Below are 19,975 nucleotides of genomic sequence, written 5' to 3'. Positions count from 1 at the left end.
CCAAGGGACTGTGAGCAGATCCTGGGCCGTGGATGGGAGACACAAGTAGTTTGGTGTTAGAGGAGAGAGCCCCTGGCTGGGATAGCCAAGGGGGGCTTCGTGGAGAAGGTGGCACTGGTGTGGTATTATTGGAGGGGCAGGACTCTAAATAGGAATGCAGAGGGCTTGGTGGTGCTTATGAGAACTGGTTCCTGTGCACTGTTTTCCTTGGATAATTTCACAGAATCCTGCTAATATTGCCACCTGGACAGGACTGCTGTGATTACAATGAAACTCAAGGAAGCCAGGCATTTCTCTCTGAGCCAGAGAGGTTCAGAGCCCTCCTGAAGTCCCAGAGCTCGTCGGGAAGCAGCCCCAGACTTCACTTAGTCACTCCTGTCAAGCTCCTTTTGCCATCTTCACAAGGCAACACTAAAGAGGTCTGTGCCCATTCCTTATAGCTGCTGCAGGAGACTGATACTGCCTGCAGCAGCCCTAGCCCCACCCTCCCAGGCACCTGCCATGATGCTTCTCAGTTGGTCTGTTAGCTCCTTGTCTAGGCCCTAAAGTCTTCAGACATTCCAGGCCCCTAGTAGGCACTTTACAAATGGCCAGATCAATCTTTATTTTCATTTACATCAGTTGAGAGGAACAGGCTTCTGACACACCAACTCCTCATTTCCCAGCCCTGTGGCTGTGGAGCCTGACTCCCGGATGAATGTGGTGGGCTGGGGGGCAAGGGTGAGCAGAGGGGTGCCAACCTTCAGTTGGGGCAGGGGAAACTCTGACTATGGTAGCCAGGAAGAGAATCCTTAAAGCTTCCAAGTCACCAGGCCCAGAGAAACAGACAGGAGGGCTTCTCTGATAGACCCAGTTTTTGTCTGGCTTTGCCATTCTGATTTTGGACACCAGGGTCTTGTAGCCTTCTGTGCTCCGGCAGGGGACAAGACCAGCGTACATCTGTGACTACGGTTCAGAAAGGCCCGAGCTGACACCTTAAGGCAGTCAAAGAAGGAGTGGGGCTTGCTTGATATCGCCCAGCAACTCCACAAATCTCAAAAGAAGCCTCCTGGACAGTCTCCTGGACAGCACTGCTTCTGGGAGGATGGGGGACCAGGGTCAGAGTTGTGAGAGTGGCCTTCACATGAGACACACTGGAACAGGCTGGCCGGTAATCTCACTTGAGGTTGTGCTGGCTCTCACGGTGACGACGTAGGTCCACCTTGCGCTGGAAGCCCTTGGTGCACAGCTCACAACTGAAGGGCTTGAAGCCTGTGTGCTTGCGGCTGTGGGTGATGAGGTTGGAGCTCTGGCTGAAGGCCTTCCCGCACACCTGACACTTGTGGGGCTTCTCACCTGGGGAAAGGGCAAACGGCAGGGTGGGGTCAGGAGGCAGTGCCAGGCCTGCAGCCTCCACCCTGCAGACATTCATTCTCTATTATGTCTCTTTTATGGCCAACCTTAGAGAATGGTGGAAAATAGCCAGGCGGTGGCGGCGTACACCTTGATCCCTCCACTTGTGAGGAAGAGGCAGGTGGATCTCTGAATTCAAGGCCAGCCTGGTCTACAGAGGGAGTTTTAGGGCAGCCAGGGCTACACAGAGAAACCCTGTCTCCAAAGAAAACAAGGAAGGAAGGAAGGAAGGAAGGAAGGAAGGAAGGAAGGAAGGAAGGAAGGAAGGATCAGAAAGTGGAGAGCTACAATAGATATACCCCGGACCAGGTATGCTGGTGCACAACTCTAACCCCAGCAGCCTGGAAATAGAGGCAGGGGAATTTTGAGGTTGAGATTGAGGTCAGCCTCAGCATCATATTAACTTCAAGGCTATCCTGGGGCTATGTGAGAATTTGTCTCAATAAGCAAGCGAAATAAACAAAATTACCTCTCTGATGGTCAATTGTCAACTTGATGGGACTTAGGATTACCCAGGAGACACACTTCTGGGAGTGTCTGTGAGGAATTTTCTAGATTGGGTTAACCGAAGGTCCACCCTAAATGAGGCTGGCACTGGTCCATGGGTTGCGGTCCTGGACCGAGTGCACAAAAGGCAGAAAGCAAGCTGAGCGCCGGCCTTCCTTCCTCTCTTTCCTGACTGCGGAGGTAATGTGACCTCATGCTCCTGCTGCCATGTCTTCCTGCCGCTGCAGACTGTACCCTCAAACCGTGAGTCAAAATAACCCTTCTCGTAAATCGCTCCCAACACTCATCCTGGTCATGTAACACAAAAAGTAACTGATGCTGTCTCTCTCTGGAGTCTAAGCTGGTCTAAGCTGCCGCAGACCGTTCTTGTTCCTCAATAGACCCCCGTGGCCTGGGCAGGGCCTGGCCCACACAAGCACTGGGTTATGGCAGAGAGAGCGTGACAGAGCGAGCGGCTGTGTGAGTGGGTGGATGAAACTACACATTCTGTCCGCGTTCTGCTGCGGGTCCATGCTGACTTGGCTATCTCTCTAGTGTTTCTTCACATTGAGTGATTGTCCAGCCCTCCAGGGCCCCATCAAGCGGGCCTCTTGGCAAATGATAGGATACCCAGAGTTCAGGAGGAGATCCGATGACCTTTTCCCAGGCTTGGCTTGGGGGCACTCACCTGTGTGGATGTAGGTATGTTTCTTCATGTCCGACTTCTGATGGAAGCGCTTCCCACAGAACTGGCAGGGGTAGGGCCGTGTGTCCGAGTGGATGAGCAGGTGGGTAGATAGGGTGGATGAGCGCTTGAAGGCTTTGCCACACATCCGGCACTCGAAGCTACGCTCCTGCCGGAGGAAACGAGGCCCTGGGGGGTCAGGTGCAGGTGGGGCCTCGAGGCCCGGGACAGCCAAGCTGGGCGCAGGACTGGACCCGGCTGGGACGCCCTGAGAAAGAGGACACTCCGTTGGGGTGGCCTCAAGGGCAGGGTCTAGCGGAGCAGGAAGAACCCGCGGCCTGTTTCTGCTTCCCTGGCTTAGACTGAAGCTGCGGCCTGACTGTCTTCCTATGAGATAGTTCCTTGTGCCTTTCAAGGCATACTTCTCAAAACAGGCCTCAAGGTGTGTCAGCTGACTGACAAATGAAACCACTCCCCTAAATATTTCAGGATTTCACCAGTAACCCAGAATGAGTTCCTCTTGGCTGGGACAGCTACGTGCTGAGTCAGTTTAGTTAAGACAGGCTATCACCTAGCCCAGCTTGACCTTGAACTTACTATGTAGGTAATGATGACCTTGAACTTCTGGTCCTCCTGCCTCTGCCTCCTGAGTGCTGTTCTGTACACAACCATTTCTGGTTCATTTGAAGTTGGGGCTCAACCAAGGGCCTCCTGTACGCTAGACAAGCACTCTTCCAACTGAACCACCTCCCCAGCCTAGCAGCCCTAGGATTTGGGGAAAGCCAATTAGCTTGGTGTTGATAGATTTCTTCATTTCTGGGTATTGGGGCAGTTCTAGCAGTAGCATGGATTGGCTGTGGGAAGTTGGGAAGTGGAAGACAGGGCCAGCTCTCAGTTTGTTGCCGAGGGATAGAAGCTCCTGGAGTCATTCCCCACCGTTCCCATCTACCCAGGCATTAGTAATCCACTTCCATCTGGCTTATATGACCTCTCTGGAATCGGGCAAAAGAGAGCTGGAGAGATACATGTTCCACTCTGGAAAGGAATGGGTCCCAAGACTGGGTCCCAACTGACCGAGATAAGTGGGGTAAGCTATGCATTTAAACCTAACTCCAACATTCTGAGAATTGAGGATGCCTTCAGGGCCACCCAGCACATAGGATGCTTTCCTGGTCTCACAGACATACTCTAGCCCCCATCCCCAAATCCTCAGTGCTTCTTCCGACCAGATGTGAGGCCAGTTCAGCCCATCAGAGACCCAGTATGTTAGGAGACTCAGACCCAGGGAAGCAAGTAGTGAGTCGTCCCCGCTCCCGCCCAATTTGTGTCACCTTCAGCCTTTTCCAGCTGCTCACCTGGGAATGGACATGCGTGTGCTGCTCTAAGCTCACAGCGTGGCCGAAGGTTTTGCCACAGATGTCACAGGCAAAGGGCCGGGTTCCACTGTGAGAGCGGCGGACGTGCACTTCTAGCCCATGAGGGGTGGAGAACACCTGGGACAGAGCGGAGGGTCAGGCCCCTGAAGGAGGCAGGCCTGTGGTCATTCAGGCCACGGGCCCAGCTCCTGAGCAGGATGGAGCAGGAAAGGGAACTGCATTGGTTGTAGTGGCATTTCATCTGTATTTTAATAAATAAAGCCTGCCTGAAGAGCAGAGAGTAAAACAGCCCCAATGATCAGCCTTGCAGACCAGGCAGTGAGACCAGGCAGTGGTAACCTATGTCCTTAATCCCAGTAGCCACACTAGTTGTCATAGAAACTGGGCGGTGCATGCCTTTAATCCCAGTGGTGCATGCCTTTAATCCCAGCCCCAGAGACAATTATAAGGCAGAAGGAGACAGCTCTCTGTCTCAGACCCATTCTGAGATTCTTGGAGGTGGGATTGCCATTTCGGACTGAGTTAAAGGTAAAAGCCAGTGGCTGGCTGTTTTGCTTTTCTGACCTTCAGGTTGCACCCCAAGTTCTTTCTCTGAGTTTTTATTAATTGTGCATCAATTGGTGGTCCTGCTGTTTTTCTGTTGTGTATCCCAGGGAGTCCTCTTACCTCTCTGTGACAGTCCCCTGTCTATAAAAGGGAAGCCGTAGAAGGGATCCAGAAGGCCCCTACAGCCCTCATGCCATGCCTGCCCGTCACTCACCTTGTTGCACTTGACACAGTGGTAAGTGTCCATGCCCGGAGAGTAGCGGAGGCTGAAGTCCAAGGGGGACTCGGTGCTGGGCACAAGGGGGCTGCCATACAGCCTCACGGAGCGTTCCAGAAAAGCCGACTGCATGGTAGAAGGGGTCTGTTGGTAGCTGTGGTTGTAGGAGGAAGCCAGGGTATCCCAAGAGAAGCTGGGCTTGTAGAAAGGGGGTGACTCAGAGACTGGCGACTCTCCATCCTGGGGTTGGGATGTCACCAGAGGCCCCTCTGTGTAAAGACACATGTGGGTGATTTATTGTAAGGATTTACTTTTAACTTTTTTATTTATGCAAGTGTGTACTGTGTGTGTTGGTGCCCTCAGAGGCTAGAAGAGGCTAGAAGAGGCTAGAAGAGGGTACCCTAGCTGGAGCTACAGGCAGCCATAAGCTGTCTTGTGATGTTCAGGTCCTGGAAGGGCAGCAGGCGTTCCTAACTGCCATGCCTTCTCTGACCACCAGGTGATCAATCGTTTGTTTATAGACAGGGTCTCTCTATGTAGCCTTGGATGTCCTAGAACTCTCTCTGTAGACCAGTCTGGCCTTCAGTTTACAAAGATCAACCTGCCTCTTGCCTCCCGAGTGCTGCTGGGATCGAAGGTGTGCACTACCACCACTTGGTTCAAGCAATTAATTTTGAAATAAGGTGACCCAGTGCTCCATCTCCCCTGGTGACCTCCCATTGAGGGTTCCAGTGTGCAGCCCCAATATGCACCGTTGCTGTAAGTCTTCACTGCGGTTTCAGCCCCCGCACCCTGGGTCACCACCCTATAGACCTCCGCCTCACACCCACAGCTCAAAAGCCCTCATCTGGAGCAAATGTCTGACCGGAAGTGTGCAGCAGAAGCAGGGAGCCCGGGCGGCATCCAGTGACCTCACTGGCCCTCCCCAGTTTCATGGCCCCAAGAAGTTCTACCACAGAGGCCAACTGTTTTCCTCTCTGGCACTCACAGGAGACAGTGGGGACCCCCTGCTGGGTACCTGGGGCTGAGACCATCTTGGGCAGGCTCTGGTCCAGCAGCACCTCCCGCTCCTGTTTGACTGTGTTCCAGTCCAGGGTCTGACTTGGGAGTAGTGTGCCAAGGACAGGGCTGCTACTCAGGATATGCTCTTTCATCACTGTGAGAAAACAAGACCCAAGAGTCACCACCTACAGTTCCGGAATGTCTGCAGGAGCAAGAGGCACCATGTTTCCAGAAAGAGGGAAAGCAGGGGCACTCCTCTACTGCGGCTCACACCAGATCCTCCGGCCGACATGGGGAGAGGTAAGGAAACCCAGAGCACCTGACCTCAGATCTCAATTGGATTCATGTGTCCCTATCTGGCTCCAAGCTTGATGCACCCAGAACCCAAATGCTAGAGGAGATGAGCATTTCATCCCTTCATTCATTCATTCATTCAGTCAGTCAGTCAGTCAATCAGTAACAGCTGCACTGCTCCTTCTAGCTGCAAAAGAGATGCAGCAGCAGCGTCCAGACAGAGAGTCCAGTGGGCACGGGGTGGGGTCTAGCCTGAGCTCAGACTCACCAGGAATCACAACAGGAGGCCAGACCAGGTCATCGTCCTGTGCACGGGGCTGGTGGTAGGTGTGCGCCTTCTTACTCTTCACTAGAAAGGACCGTGGCATTTTTCAAAGTGTGAGCCACACCTGCAAGGAGAAAAGGGGCGGGAGTGGCTAAGAGTGACCAGCATCCTTCCTTTGGATTTTGGAGCCTCCTCCAGATATCAAAGACACCCTACTCCACCCTGGGTTGTATAGTTTCCCCAAAAGTTCACATCCACCTGGTACCCGTGAATGTCACATGAAGTTAAGATGTGACTGGAAATAGGCCTTGCACCCAAAATGACCAGTGACCCTACAAGAAGAGGGAAACCTGGGTGTACAGAGAACTGCTTGTGTATCAGAAGCAGGAATTAGGGACGCTAAGGACGGCTGACTGCTTCCATGAGCTGGGAGAGACCCAAGAAGTGGATTTCTTGGAACTTACAGAAGGAACCAAACTTACCGATACTTTGACTTTGATCATCTGGGCCCCCCCAGAACTGTGAATTAGTCACAGTCAAAATATACTCATGTTTAGCAATTAGAGTCAACCTAGATTGTACTGGGAAGGGAAAGAGAGGATGGAGCTGGGGTTTCTGAAGCAGACACCCTGGACCCCGGTTCTGAAAGTTATACTTGAAGGGTTGGGGGTGCAGCTCAGTTTGTAGAGTGCATGCACTAAGCAATGATTTCAATCCCTGCGCAAAAACAGGTATGATGGTGCACGCTTATAATCTCAGCTTTTGGGAAGTGGAGGCAGGAGGATCAGTAGTTCAAAGTCGCCCTCAGCTTTATGGCAAGTTCAGAGCCAGCCCGGGTTATAGGAAGCCCTGTCTAAAACAAACAAGGCTCAAGAGCTGTTCTTGAGTTGCAGTTGGACACACTTTGAGAGATCACCCAATCTGAGCTTATATTTTTACATGAAAAAGCTCACGGAGAAGCCAGGTAGGGTCGTGCACGCCTTTAGTCTCAGCACTCAGGAGGCAGAGGTAGTTGGACCTCCTCAAGTTCAAAACCAGTCTGATCTCTAGAGTGGCTCCAGACCAACCAAGACCACATAGTGAGACCCTGTCTCAAAAACAACAACCCCACACTCCCCACCCAAAGAAACTCATAGGGAGAGACCCTCCGTTTGCCTGTTGTTCAGTTTGTCTACTTAACTTCTCTGGGCTAATTTCCTCTACTTAAGGTGTGCTGTCCAGCTGGAATGCTGGTGAGGACCCCAGGTTTTCACTCCTGCTTTTGGCAGGGGTTGAGGAGGGGATACTTACAGAGGAACTTAGAGCAACCGAGACATTGAGAACCTTAATTGTAAACCTTTATTGCCCAGCAGGCTGAGAGCGGCTGCGGCCACACCTTCAGCTTATATTCTACTCTCCAGAAAGGGAGGGGATTTCTGTCTGTGAATCATGGGAAGAGGCCTAAGGCAACCCATCCGCTACACCTGGAGGTTTGCTGTTTTCTCACGGGTGGAGATAAGGAGGTGAGTGTCCGTCAATTCAAGCGGTGAGTATCATCACTTAGCTTCCTAGTCGGGTTTGGGGAGAGTTTGAGGATCAAATGAGTCGAAGGACTGGCTCAGGTCAGAAGGCTCCTGCTGAGTCACCTAGGGTAGCATATGGTGGCCCTCCCACAGATGGCCTGTATCTCTGCCCTAGTCTGTGCGGTGCTTTCACGGTCCTGGGAGACAGAGAGCCCCCTTTGGAGTCCTCTATCTTCCCTGTACTCCAGACTGTTCAAGCTGAAAATCGAGAGCCTGGGAGGAGTCCCACCCCCACCCTCACCCAGGACCAGCCACCCGCTGAAGGCTACGCCTGTGATACGCCCAGCAATGGCGGGAAAAGGATTTGGCTGCGACTGAACAACAGTGCAGGCTAGGTGATAAGACCTCAGCTCAGACCGGGGTGGGAGACAAGATTAGGAAGGACAGCTTGGAGCTTAGTCTCAAGTCACTCCTGTCCCAGGGGGTGAACCTCAAGTCTGCTTCCCCACTGGCCTAGAGCCCTGTTGGGGAGTATCAGTGGTTGGTAGCCAGGCCCGGCCTGCTTTGCTGTGGTGCCTGTGTGCAGGTCAGCTAATAGGGGGAACTAATTCAATGCCAGGCATTGCTGGGAGCAAGAAAAGGCCTTGAGTGTGCAAGGTGTGCAGGCACCTAGGCTGAGCCATTGTGTGGCTTCTCCACTCTCTGAGGAGGAGCTGAAGGGGCCAGGAGGAAAGTTTGGCTTAGCCCAGCAGGTGTACTCTAAGCATGAACCAGAGAGCTGGCACAAGTTCAAGGTCCTCCATTCTCTGAACTCTAAAACGAAGGATGGAATTTAGACTCTTGGGTCCATTCCACCGAGAGATTCTCAGGTCTCTAAACAAAGGATTCGGAGGGGCGGCTGCTCTTTCTGGTACACACATCAGCCACGACCTTATCTTCCAGGGACAGCCTTCCTCCCCGCCCTCTTCCCCTCCTGGGTTCTTCTTTCCTCCCCCTTCTGAATCTTTCCAGCTCTTCACTTCAACCCTGAGAGGATGAAGGTGGGCAGGAGGTGGGGGGCGGGGGCTGGGTTTGCCTCCATCTTTGTTCTGGGAAGACCTCGAGAGCCACAATCTATCAAAAGCTGGTCGATTTTCTTTTACATACATTATTTTCTTAGGAGATCAACTAAAACCAAGATGCGCCCTAAAGTAGTCAAGATAAGGCAAAGCGAAAAAGAGCTGATGGTAACCAGGGTCCGCCTTAGCCTGCCTAAGCACCTTCAGTGAAGCCCTGTTCCATCCGCCTCTCACAGAAGAGAGGCTGCATTTGAGCCTGCTCCAGGCAGAACAAGGCCAGGCAGGAGGTGTCCGTCCGGCCCCAGGACCTCCTACTCACAGCATGGAGACAGCAGTTATTCAGTGTGGTCTGTGTGCCACCGGTTGTGCCAGGCCTTTCATGGTGCAGCTGCTGCACCAAGGAGGAAAAGAAGCCATGGTCTCAGCCCTGTTCCATGTCACTGGCAAGAGGGAAGTAGGAAGTGTCCTCGGGTGGCAGGTGGGGATCTCAAGACTTAGAGAGGATGCTGGCTCCTCCAAGATCAGGGCAGAGCCAGACCTAGGGCTATGGTCCTGTTTGGATTTGACTTCTGGTCCACTGTCCCCACCCCACCCCCAATACCGTCTGTGCTCTTCACAATAGCCACTGGTATAGACTACAGCACCCAAAGAAAATGGGAGCTAGAACAAAAAGCCATATTCCTCTGACCCTCAAAGACCCCACCCAGGGTCCTGACCAGCTTCCGATGGAAGACAGATAAGAACTTCCTTAAAGCTAATTTTGCTTGTGGACCAGAGGTAAGGGTAACACGAGGTAAACCGACCAAAATCCAGGGCAACACAGAACCATGACCACCAACATCCTAAGCCCTTATGCTCACTTGACAAGCAAGAGGTCCTGTTTTTTTTTTTTTTTTCCTCCCACTGGATTGCTCTAGCCCTTATTTGTTCCCTTCCAGGGCATTCTCTCCCCTAACCTGGCAAACAGACATACAGCACTTAGCCAGACCCCCAAGCCTACAGTGGGAGCCAAGTGTTCCCAGAGAATTTCCTTCTCACCCTTGTTGAGTGAGTTTAAAAAGGAAAGAAAGAAAACAGGAACCGATTACCTATAGTGTAGCTAATTAACAACCACTCGGTTTTGATTCAAATACACCATTCTAAGAAAGAGCTCAGGGCAGAGATTGTGAAAGACACTCGGATTTCTTCATAAAACAGAGGCGATGATGGTATCTGGCGTCCGGAAAGAGGCCCCTGTTAGCGTGCTTCATAAACCTTCTACCCCAGGGTCGATGGCAGTGGGTCCATCGACCCTGAGTCAGAACCTCAGCTGGGGTTGCCTCGAGGGACACAGCATCCTACATGCCCAGGTTTTGAGTATAGTGGGCTCAGGGGGATTTGATTGTCCTGACCTGTGGCACCTTGGACAGCCAGTGGGGACAAGTCTGATTCTGTGACCGCGTGAGCCGCTAACCTGGGTTTGGTTTTCCTATCTCTCAGAAGAGACGGTTGGGCTAAGAGATTTCTAAACTTCCCCTTTACTCTAAAAATCCCATGTACAATCTGTCGGCCTTTAGCTAGGGACTGAGCCACCTTGCCTGAGACACTGGCCACTTGGGTTCCCTTTTCAGGAGGGTTGGGCAAGACTGAGTTGATTCTCAGGGTCAGCTACAGGGGACCCTTTGGACTTCCTTATGTATAAGGGCAGAAGGGAAGGAGGGAACAAACAAACAGAGCCATCTCCCCGAGTCATGGGCCAGGAGCCTGGATCACCTTAGGGAGCCTAAAGCCAGTGAGTTACTGTGCAATCCCCAGCACTGCCAAATACAAACACATAAAGTGAGCTAGTGACTTCCAGTCATACACTGAAGCACAGAGTTCAGACACTGTGTACATCCACGTTGATAGCAACTCCATCGTCAAGAGCTGACAGGTGCAGGTTCCATCCAGGCAGGATGGATCAGCACAGTACAGCCAGGCCAGAGCACGCAGTATGATTCGGTCTACCAACCGAAGGAAACTCTGGCGGTATGCATGGCATGATGAACCCTGAGAACATGGGAGGAGAGATAAGCCAGCCACAGAAGGACAAGTGTTGTCCCGTTGCACAGAATAGGCAAATTCACCGAGACTGGAGTAGATTTGAGGTTAACAGGAGGGATAGGTATTGGCTAATAGGTATGGAGTTTCAGTTTCACAAAAGGAATGGGATGGATGCTGGGGGTGGTTTACAAGGTGAATCCACTTGACAGCTAAGGAAAAGTTCATAAGAAGAGCTAGGCACAGGGGCAAGCCCCTGATGTCCTGGATACTTGGGAGGGAGTCAGGAGGACTGTGTGTGAGCCTGGGAGTGCCAGGCCAGCCTGGGCAAACATGGGAGACACTGTCTCCAGGAAAAGCAAGTGGGTCAGTGGGTCTCGGAGGGCCTTTCATTGCCATGGAAGGCCAATGACCTGCATTCAATCCCTAGAACCCATGTGGTAGAAAGAAAGAATGGGACAGACAGTGGTGGTGCACCCCTTTAATCCCAGCAGAGACGGGCAGATCTCTGTGAGTTCAAGGTGAGTCTGATTTACAGAGGGAGTTCAGGACAGGCCTCAAAGCTCCAGAGAAACCATGTCTCAAAAAAGAAAAAAAAAAAGAAAAGAAAAGAAAAAGAGAGAGAGAGATGAGCTCCATAAAGCTGTTCTCTGACCTCCACATGTGTGCTGTGGTATGGGCACCCCACATCTCTCTCACACTCAAACAAACCCTAATAATAATACTACTAATAACAGAAATAATATTTTTTTGCTGTTTTTTTGAGACAGGATCTCTCTACGTGGCTCTGGAAGTTCTGAACTCTCTTGTACACCAGGCTAGCCTTGAACTCACAGAGATCTACCTGCCTATGCCTCCCAAGTGCTAGGATTAAAGGCTTGTGCCACCATGCCTAGTTAATGACCATAATTTTAAGCTAATTAAAGAAAGGAAAGATAAAAGAAAAATGAAGGAAAAGAGCTGGGGGTGTAGCTCAAACTGTGGGGAAGTGGAGGCAGGATCAGAAGTTTAGGGTCTTTTTTTTTTTTAACTACATAGCGAACAAAGAAAGAAGAGGCCAGGGGACCTGTGTACTTCTGTGGCAGACCCTGAATTCCACACATAGGAGCACCACACAAATCAAAAACAAAAGATGGTCAATTTCATGTACATATATTACCACAGTGGAAACAAAATCGAGCAAATGAAACATTATCTGCACTAAGAGCCGAGCAGTGTCTGTGGTTGGGATTGCCGCGGGAAAGGAGTCAAAACAAACACCTCCAGACCGAGGAACCTTCTGCTATTTCTGCCAGGGAGCCAATGTCGTGTCCCAGGGAAGGGAGACCTCGAGCTAGCTGGTTCCAGGACCTCTAGTGGGACCCTCACCATGCCCCCTTTCCTGAAGCATCGGGAATGGTGAATGCCATTAGAGTGATTCCATCAGTCAAACCTAAATGATGCAGAACTGCCCAACTCTCCTCCCCCCCCCACACACATGTTGACCCCTAAATTGAAATGTTACACCTCTCCTGATGGAGAATGAGCCAGTCACCACTTTGCAGGGCTTGGAAGGACACAGGTAGATGGAAGGGCACAGTTCTGCCAGCACCCAGTGGCTCCCATACCCGCAGCCAGAGGTGATCTGAGCTTTCGCTAGTGGTCTCCTAAAGATGCTGGCTTTCTCAAGACCCAGACACGGACCAATAGCATCTACGAGGCATCTCTGCAATGAACCCTATTTTCTAAGAAGCCCAAGAAGGCAAACTTGCCTTTTCCTCTAAAAATAGGTAGGCAGAGCCATGCATGCTCAAAGAGAGCCTGGAGCCCCTGACAGTTCTTCCCACCCACAATCCTGTTGTTCCCAGAGGCTGGGGCAGGCTCAGCTTGTCGCTTTCCTTCGGTGGGTTCCAAAGGAGAGGGCATTTGGGTCCTCAGTGGTTCCAGGAACTTTTGAGAAGGTCATCAGGGGTTGTGGGAGGGTGGGCTACAAATTCTTTCTGAGTTCCCAGCACAGGGCAGCTCTGCCCACAGGGGGACACTAATTTGGGCACCTCCAACTGTGTTGCATACTGCCCACAGCCCTAGAAAAACTCAGCGTGTGTGTGTGTGTGTGTGTGTGTGTGTGTGTGTGTGTGAGAGAGAGAGAGAGAGAGAGAGAGAGAGAGAGAGAGAGAGAGAGCGAGAAGATGATTCAGGGTGAAGCCCAGCTGCGTACAATGAGGTTTCACGAAGTTCCGAGAAGGAAGGCATGATCCCTCCACCAGCATGGGTCATCCTAGACTGGCCCGCACTCCTTCCTCCTACTCTCCTCTGGTGATGGGCAGTGCATCCAGAAGAGAGACTACCACAGTATTCCCCCTCTAACTGTAAAGAGAAGTAGCCAGTCTGCTTGGGATCCCAGGGCAGAAACTTTTCTGAAGAGTTGGGCCACCACAGAGTCTGGCAGCACTCACCTGCAGGAGCTGTCCCTTTTGTGAGTTCTGCCTGAGGATCCTGAGAGCCCGGAACCTCCACACGCACAGTCCCTGGGGACTGCTCTCAGCTCTGTCAACTTTATGAGTCTCTGCACAAACAGACACTTCTCCTTTTTGCCTCTCTCTCTTTTTTTTTTCCTCTTCTGTTCCCCTCCCTGATTTTCAATCTGATTATTTGTGTCAAAATCTGGCGGCTGCAGCGTCAGCCAATGGCCGGGGCGAGAGAGTGCAGCCGCATTTGCTTATCAAAACCTCACAGGAGCTTCTAGCCCACTGGAAATTTCTCCAGAAACTTTGAGTAGGCATTTGGGTGAAAAAAGGGTGGCTAACTTATTAAAATTTAAAACATAAAGCATTCACGTACAGTCCCTGACTTTGGGGACCTGGGGGGGGCATTACTTTCTTTAGGTTTTGTTTCTCTACCTTCTTTCCTTCATTCTCTCTCTTCCCTTTTTCCTTTCCACATCCTTCCCCCTTTTCTTTAACCCTTTGTGTCCCCCCTCCTTCTCTCTCTCTCCTTTTTCTCCTCTCTCCCTCCTTCCTTTTCCTCCTCCTTTCCTGTCTTCCTTAGGTTCAGCATTACTCATTTGTGCTGGGGCATAGAATGGCATCCCTGCTTCAAAACCCTTGGTTGCTGCTGGGCCACTACACCACACTTAACCAACAAGGTCCCTTCTCCTGCTGGATTCATTTGAAAAAGCAAAACAAAACAAAATTGGAGTGTCCCCAGACTCCAACCATAGATAGGCAGAGTAGAAGAACAGAGAAAGTATGGCAGTGAATTTCGGGGCCTGGGACCCTGTGTCTGGCCAAATCCAAGTACAGATTGAATAACAAGTACCAGGGCCGGCATGTGCTGCCATCTGGTGGCAGCAAAAGAGAAATAGAGGCCAATGGGGGGCCTCTGGGTATCCAGGCCAGCCTGGTACCTTTCACCCCATTTGAACGGATAGCTCCATTCCACCGCCCCCACTTTCTCTTTCCTGTTCTGTCCCTTGGCCTCCTCCCACTTGGGGATGACTGATGTATTCCGGGAAGTTTTGCATACACAGAGAACTCCACAAAACAGCACTGTTAGCTGATTTGCATGCTCTTGCAGTCAGGACTGGAGAGATTACATTTCCCTCATAAAGAAAACAAACGTGGTCACAGGAAGCCCCGATTGAAACTGCAAGTTCAAGGTTCGAAGTGTAGAGAGAAAGGGATGTTTCAACCGGGGCCTTTCTGCTGAGAGGCCCAGCCGTGCAGCCACAGCCAGCGGCCACACAGATTCCCCAGGAAAGCACATGACAGTCGGGGCACAGGTCCCACCTGCTGGCCACAGACAGGAGACAGTCACATCTAGCCTGATGATTATTCTTTGTGAAAAGAGATTTAAGGAAACGTCTTGAATATTCTTTAGATGGTACATGTTACCAGGTAGCGGTCATTGAGCACTGTGTCACTGTGCAAAAAACTACTTTTGTTTCTGTTTGGTTTTCCGTTTTTTTTTTTTTTGAAACATGGTTTCTCTGTGTAACAGCCCTAGCTGTCCTGGAACTAGCTCTGTAGACCAGACTGGCCTCAAACTCATAGTGATCCACCTGCCTCTGCCTCCTGAGTGCTGGGATTAAAGGTGTGCGCCACCACTGCCTGCCTTATGCAAAAAGCTTAACAGATCGTAATTAGGACATTTTCAAAGCATTCCCTGACATGGCCCAGCTCTCTCTTACTGTCACGTACATTTACACTTGCCTGTCTTTCCTGCCGAGCCACGTCTCAGTTACTCCTTTGTTGACATCTCTAATGTCTTCATACACCACAGCGCGCGCGGTGCCTGCGCGCACAAACACACACACACACACACACACACACACACACACACACGCACACACACACACACACACCCTTTCCCCTGATAACCTTACCAAAACTTTTGGCTTGTGAACGCACAGTTGTTTGGCTGGTCTCTAGCCTCAAGCTGCTGTGTAGCACAACCAGTTCTACGGTGGCTCTGAAGTCCCATCCAGGGAAGGTTCTTGCTGGCCACTGAAGGACCCAGACCCAGGTCTCTTAGACTCCTCTAGAACTAAGCCCCCCTCCCCCTGGGATAGTAGTGGCCAGGCTACCAGCCCCTTGAGTACAGGACCCCCACCTGGCATGACAGGCGCACACAGCCCTGGACCAAGCCACCTGGGTGACCTCTGGAGCCACCAGCACTTCTCTAAGCAGTCAGTCTTGCAGACCACACCTTCCTTTTGTCCCTCAAGGGCTGAATGCCTCCAGCATCTCTGAGATCATTCATTCATTTATTCGACAGTTACTCCCGAGGTCCTTTCTTGAATGTAGTACTTCCCTGCTTCCTCCTCCCTTCTCTGGGTTTGGTCTGTTGGTCAGCGCCTCCTGGGTCCTCTCGCATGGCGGCAGGGGTAAGAGTGTCCAAAGGTGTGACCATACAGGGCAGACGACAGAAGAGTGAAAGGAATGTTTGTGCCCCATAAGTCCCTTTCAAATATTTTTTTATTTGTGAATATGAATGTGACTGTTTTGAGTATTCACATGGGCAGCAGCATCTGTGGAGGCCGGAAGAGAGAGTCAGATTCCTGAAGCTGGAGTCACAGGTACTTGGGAGCTGCTTGTGGGTGCTGGGAACCAAACTCACATCCTCTGAGAAAGCAGCAAGCACTCTTGGCCACTGAGCCATCTCTCCAGCCCCTCACAGTCCCATCTGCAGGGCACCGATGCGCTGATGAGGAAGGCCGAGGCCTCCTAACAGATAACCTCTCACTGCCATGGCAGTCAGCCCCGTGATCACACGGGAATCATGGAAGGGTATATTCAGATCACAGCAAGTTTTAGACAGGAGCCTCACAAAGTCTTTCTTGGTCTCCAAGGTAGAGCGGAGCGATTGGAAAGAAAACTTGTCACTCCAAGCAACAAGCATCTTGATGTTGAGGTTAGAAGAAGGCAATATGAGCGTGGAGCTTTAGAACGCGGACCCAGAGCTGGGGGTTCAGGGAAGGAAGTGACCTTTATTTATTAGTTTATTTTATGTGTACTGCTGTGCACTGTGTCCCTGCAGTACTGGCGGTGGCCAGGAGAGGGCAGCACATCCCCTAGAAGAGCAGTCAGTGCTCTTAGCCCCTGAGTCCCCCAGTCCCCATGAAGTAGCCTCTAAATGGGTACTGGGCTGAGAAGAGTGACTGAAAAGGGGAACAGGCCAGACGAAGAGCCAGGACCTCAGGGAACTGACCACAGCTAAGTTCAAATGCCGATGTGATAGACTGAAGAAAGGGGAGCCTGGGGAGGAGAGAGGAAGCGTAGCCAGGGAGGGCCTCCCGAATGGAAAAGCCACCTTTGATTTCCCTTTACTTGGAAACGCAGAACTTAGCTGTCAGTGTTTCCCACGGTGTCACAGGTCTCTCAGGTGACCCACTTCCAGACGCCAATTGCAGAAATTCAGCACAAACTGTTAATATTTTAAAGATTTACTTAACATGTGTATGTGTATTTTGCCTGCAGGTATGTATGCTAACCCTGCATGTGCCTGGTACCTGTGGAAATCAGAAGGAAGCGTCAGGTCCCTTGAAACTCGAATTACAGGTGGTTTTGAGCTACCGCCTTGGTGCTGGGAATTGAACTTGGATCCTCTGCAAAAGCAACAAGTATTCTTTTTTATATATTTAAAAATTGTTTAACATAATTTTTTATTGATTCTTTGGGAAACATGTGCCCCAGTTCTGCTCATTTCCCAGTCCCTCCATATCTGTCCCTCACCCCCGTATAGCTCCACTTCCAAAGAAAACTAAAAAAATATTAATTAAAAACAAAACAGATGAAAACCCACTTTGCTCCTCCACCTTTCCCACCTCCCTAGCTCCTCTTCATTCATCTTAGTGGCATTGGGACGGTGATGTATCACCCAGTGTCCCCTTCTGTTCAGTCCGCTTTGCTTGCTAAGTTCAGTGGAATGAGTTGTTGGTCTAGTTCAAGGCCTCTGGTTTCTGGCACACCCTCAACACTGGACCTCACTGAAACTCCTCCTGGATATCCTGACGCTGCCCAGAGTCAGGAAGATTCTGCAGCCATGGTTCCGCACGACCAGTCTCTTGGTGGGCTCTGGCAGATCATGGAGGGGGTAGATGCTGGGGTGGGCCAACTCAAAGCCCTGGATGTGAGACTGGGTAGTAGCTGATTTGGTCAATCCAGGTGTTGGGATCACCCTGCCTCAGGAGAGCAGCGGAGCTCTCCCACACCTGGCAACAAGTATTCTTAACTGCCGGGCCACATCTCCAGTCCCAAGGTTGGCTAATGCTGGGCCACATCTCCTAATGTTGGCTAATTTGACAATAACAAGGCATCCATTTCACTCCACTGATAATTCCGCTTCCGGTCTGGTCGGACTCGGGAGCTGCAGGGATGGTGTCAGGGTTCTCATTTGCTTTTGCTGCCTGGATCGGTTAGTTCCTTTTCTCATTGTCCTGGCAAAATACTCGAAACAGGCAACTTAAAGAAGGACAGGAATCTTTTGGCTTCTGGTGGAGAAAGGGAGACGGCAGCAGCACAAGCGGCCTCTCACTGTTGTGGTCCCAGTCAGGAAGCAGAGAGACGCAGCGCTTCCCACCTGGCCCCAGTGGCTGTCTAGACGCTGCGAAACAGCATCCATGACCCCATTACTCTTGCATTTTGCACATATGCAAAATTAGCACCATGTGAATGACATTGACCCATTCTACTGCCAGCTTGGGATACGGTCTGACCCCCCTGCTACCAAAGGTCTCGTGGCCTTGGTGCTCCTTGGTAAGTGAACCACAGACAACCCTTCCTCAGGCAGTTGGTTGTCAACATGGGATCCTTTTGGAGACAGTCTCCATTCAGGTGCTCTCCTTTCAAATGAACTCGTATTTTCACAAGTTGGGGTTTTTGTTAAGTAGGGCCTTCTTTACCTATTATTCCAGAAAAGAGACAAGGAAGGCTTCTCTTTTTAAAATTATTTTATTCATTATTTTATTTATGGTGATGGTGGTGGTGATGGTGCTGTGTGTATGTGTGTGTGTGTGTGTGTGTGTGTGTGTGTGTGTGTGCAGACATACACATGTAGGGCTGGTGAGATGGCTCAGGGGAGTAAGGCACTTATCACACAAGATTAGTGACCTGAGTTCAATACCCAGAACCCACATAAAATTAGAGAGTAGGCTCTCTCTCTCTCTCTCTCTCTCTCTCTCTCTCTCTCTCTCTCTCTTTCCGTGTGTGTGTGTGTGTGTGAATTTATTGATTTATTTGTTTGTTTATTGTGTGGGCATGCACTTGCCATGGCACGTATGTAGAGGTCAGAGGACAACTTGTGGGAATTGGTTCTATCCCTCCACCACGTATGTCCTGGAGACTGAACTCAAGTTATCAATCTTGGTGACAGGTGCTTATAGCACTGAGCTGCCTCTCTGGATCCAAGTCTTCTCTTTAGTGTGCTAATCTCTTTAATGGCTGCTTTTTTGGTCTCTGCCTTGCCTGCCATCTTTAAGCTCACTCACGTTCCCTTCCCCACCCCACTGCAAGGTTTTTTTTGTACCTTTTTGCTGTCTTTCACTGTAGTGATAACTGAGCAGTCATGATGCCACACCCTGAACACTATGCCACCTTGACATTTTTCTCCACCCAACAACTTGGTCCCTTGGTTTTGAATTCAACATCCACTAAACTTTCAAGACACGAGAAGAATGCACCTAGGTTCTTTGCCAGATTGTAACCCAAATGGCCTTTTGTGCAGCTCCCAGTGCAATCATTGCTCACCTCGGAAACCTCACTGGCCAGGCCTCCACTTTCTGCATGTCTCTTGGCACGCTGGTCTTCCAAACTCCCGCCAGAATGGTCCCGTGAACTCTGCCCAAGGCATTCTCAGGTGCCTGGCACTTAAAGCTCCAAATAATTCCACATCCTTCCATAGACCAGCTCAGAAGGCCAAAAACCACATGATCGGATGGTCACAGCAGTGGCTCCCCTCCTGATACCAATTACTTTGCTCACAGTTTAAGAAGGGCTACTACATGGACAGGTTGGGGAGATGGCTCAGGGGCAACATGCTTGCGGTACAAGAATAACCCCTGAGTTCAGATTCCCAGCACCATGTAAAAAGTCAGGCATGGGGGCACGCACCTGTGATTCCAGTATTAATTAGATAAGCAGAGGCATCAAACTCCCAGGGGCATGTTGGCCTGCCAGATAAGCCCCCCAGTGGGCTCCAGGTCCAATGAGAGACCCTGTCTCAGACATAGAGACCCACAGAGGAAGACACTCAGCATGATCCTCTGACTTCCATACACACACAAGGATGAACCTACTGGCCCTGCCCTCTGTGGGGCTTCTGAGAGCTGACTGAACTGGGCTCATCTTCTCTATGAATTTCAGTGCTAGGAAAACATCCATTTACATGTGTTGTTTGAAGTGCAAGATTAGCCAGAAGCAGGCAGAGAAGAGGAAGACCTGAACTCAGTCACGGGGGAGACTGTGACTTCTTCCAAGTCTAGGTTTTTGTTTTTTTTTTTTTTTGTCAAGACTGGCAGACCCTGAGGAGACTCTTGCAAGCTCTGGGCACTCTAGCTCCTAGTATGTGGCCACACGGTGGCACTCTCTCCTCTTTTTCATTGAACAAAAATAAGTCTTCAAAAAGAATTTAGAGGTGCTGTTTGAAACACAAGAAA

The 19,975-nt window shown here is 50.9% G+C and overlaps 1 protein-coding gene across 2 annotated transcripts; it reads right to left on the bottom strand.

The window, feature by feature from the left end:
- Positions 1–579: 579 nt before the first annotated feature.
- On the bottom strand, positions 580–13,439 carry Gfi1b (growth factor independent 1B transcriptional repressor). Of its 2 annotated transcripts, none has more exons than XM_048431870.3 (7): positions 13,278–13,439; positions 6,267–6,387; positions 5,721–5,858; positions 4,700–4,971; positions 3,919–4,056; positions 2,567–2,831; positions 580–1,335 (listed from the first exon to the last, which is right to left on the bottom strand). In XM_048431870.3, exons 2-7 carry the CDS (start codon positions 6,364–6,366, stop codon positions 1,157–1,159), a joined length of 1,092 nt encoding a protein of 363 aa, XP_048287827.3. In that variant the 5' UTR covers positions 6,367–6,387; positions 13,278–13,439; the 3' UTR covers positions 580–1,156. The 2 variants fall into 2 exon arrangements, with proteins under 2 accessions (XP_048287827.3, XP_048287828.3); XM_048431871.3 differs by having other exon boundaries at positions 2,567–2,732; positions 13,278–13,436.
- Between the last annotated feature and the right edge of the window lie 6,536 nt (positions 13,440–19,975).

The sequence above is a fragment of the Myodes glareolus genome, chromosome 21 (assembly GCF_982192425.1).
Source record: "Myodes glareolus chromosome 21, mMyoGla1.1, whole genome shotgun sequence".
NCBI lineage: Eukaryota > Metazoa > Chordata > Mammalia > Rodentia > Cricetidae > Myodes > Myodes glareolus.
Note: the sequence above shows the minus strand (reverse complement) of the source record. Positions and strands in the feature narration are given on the sequence as shown.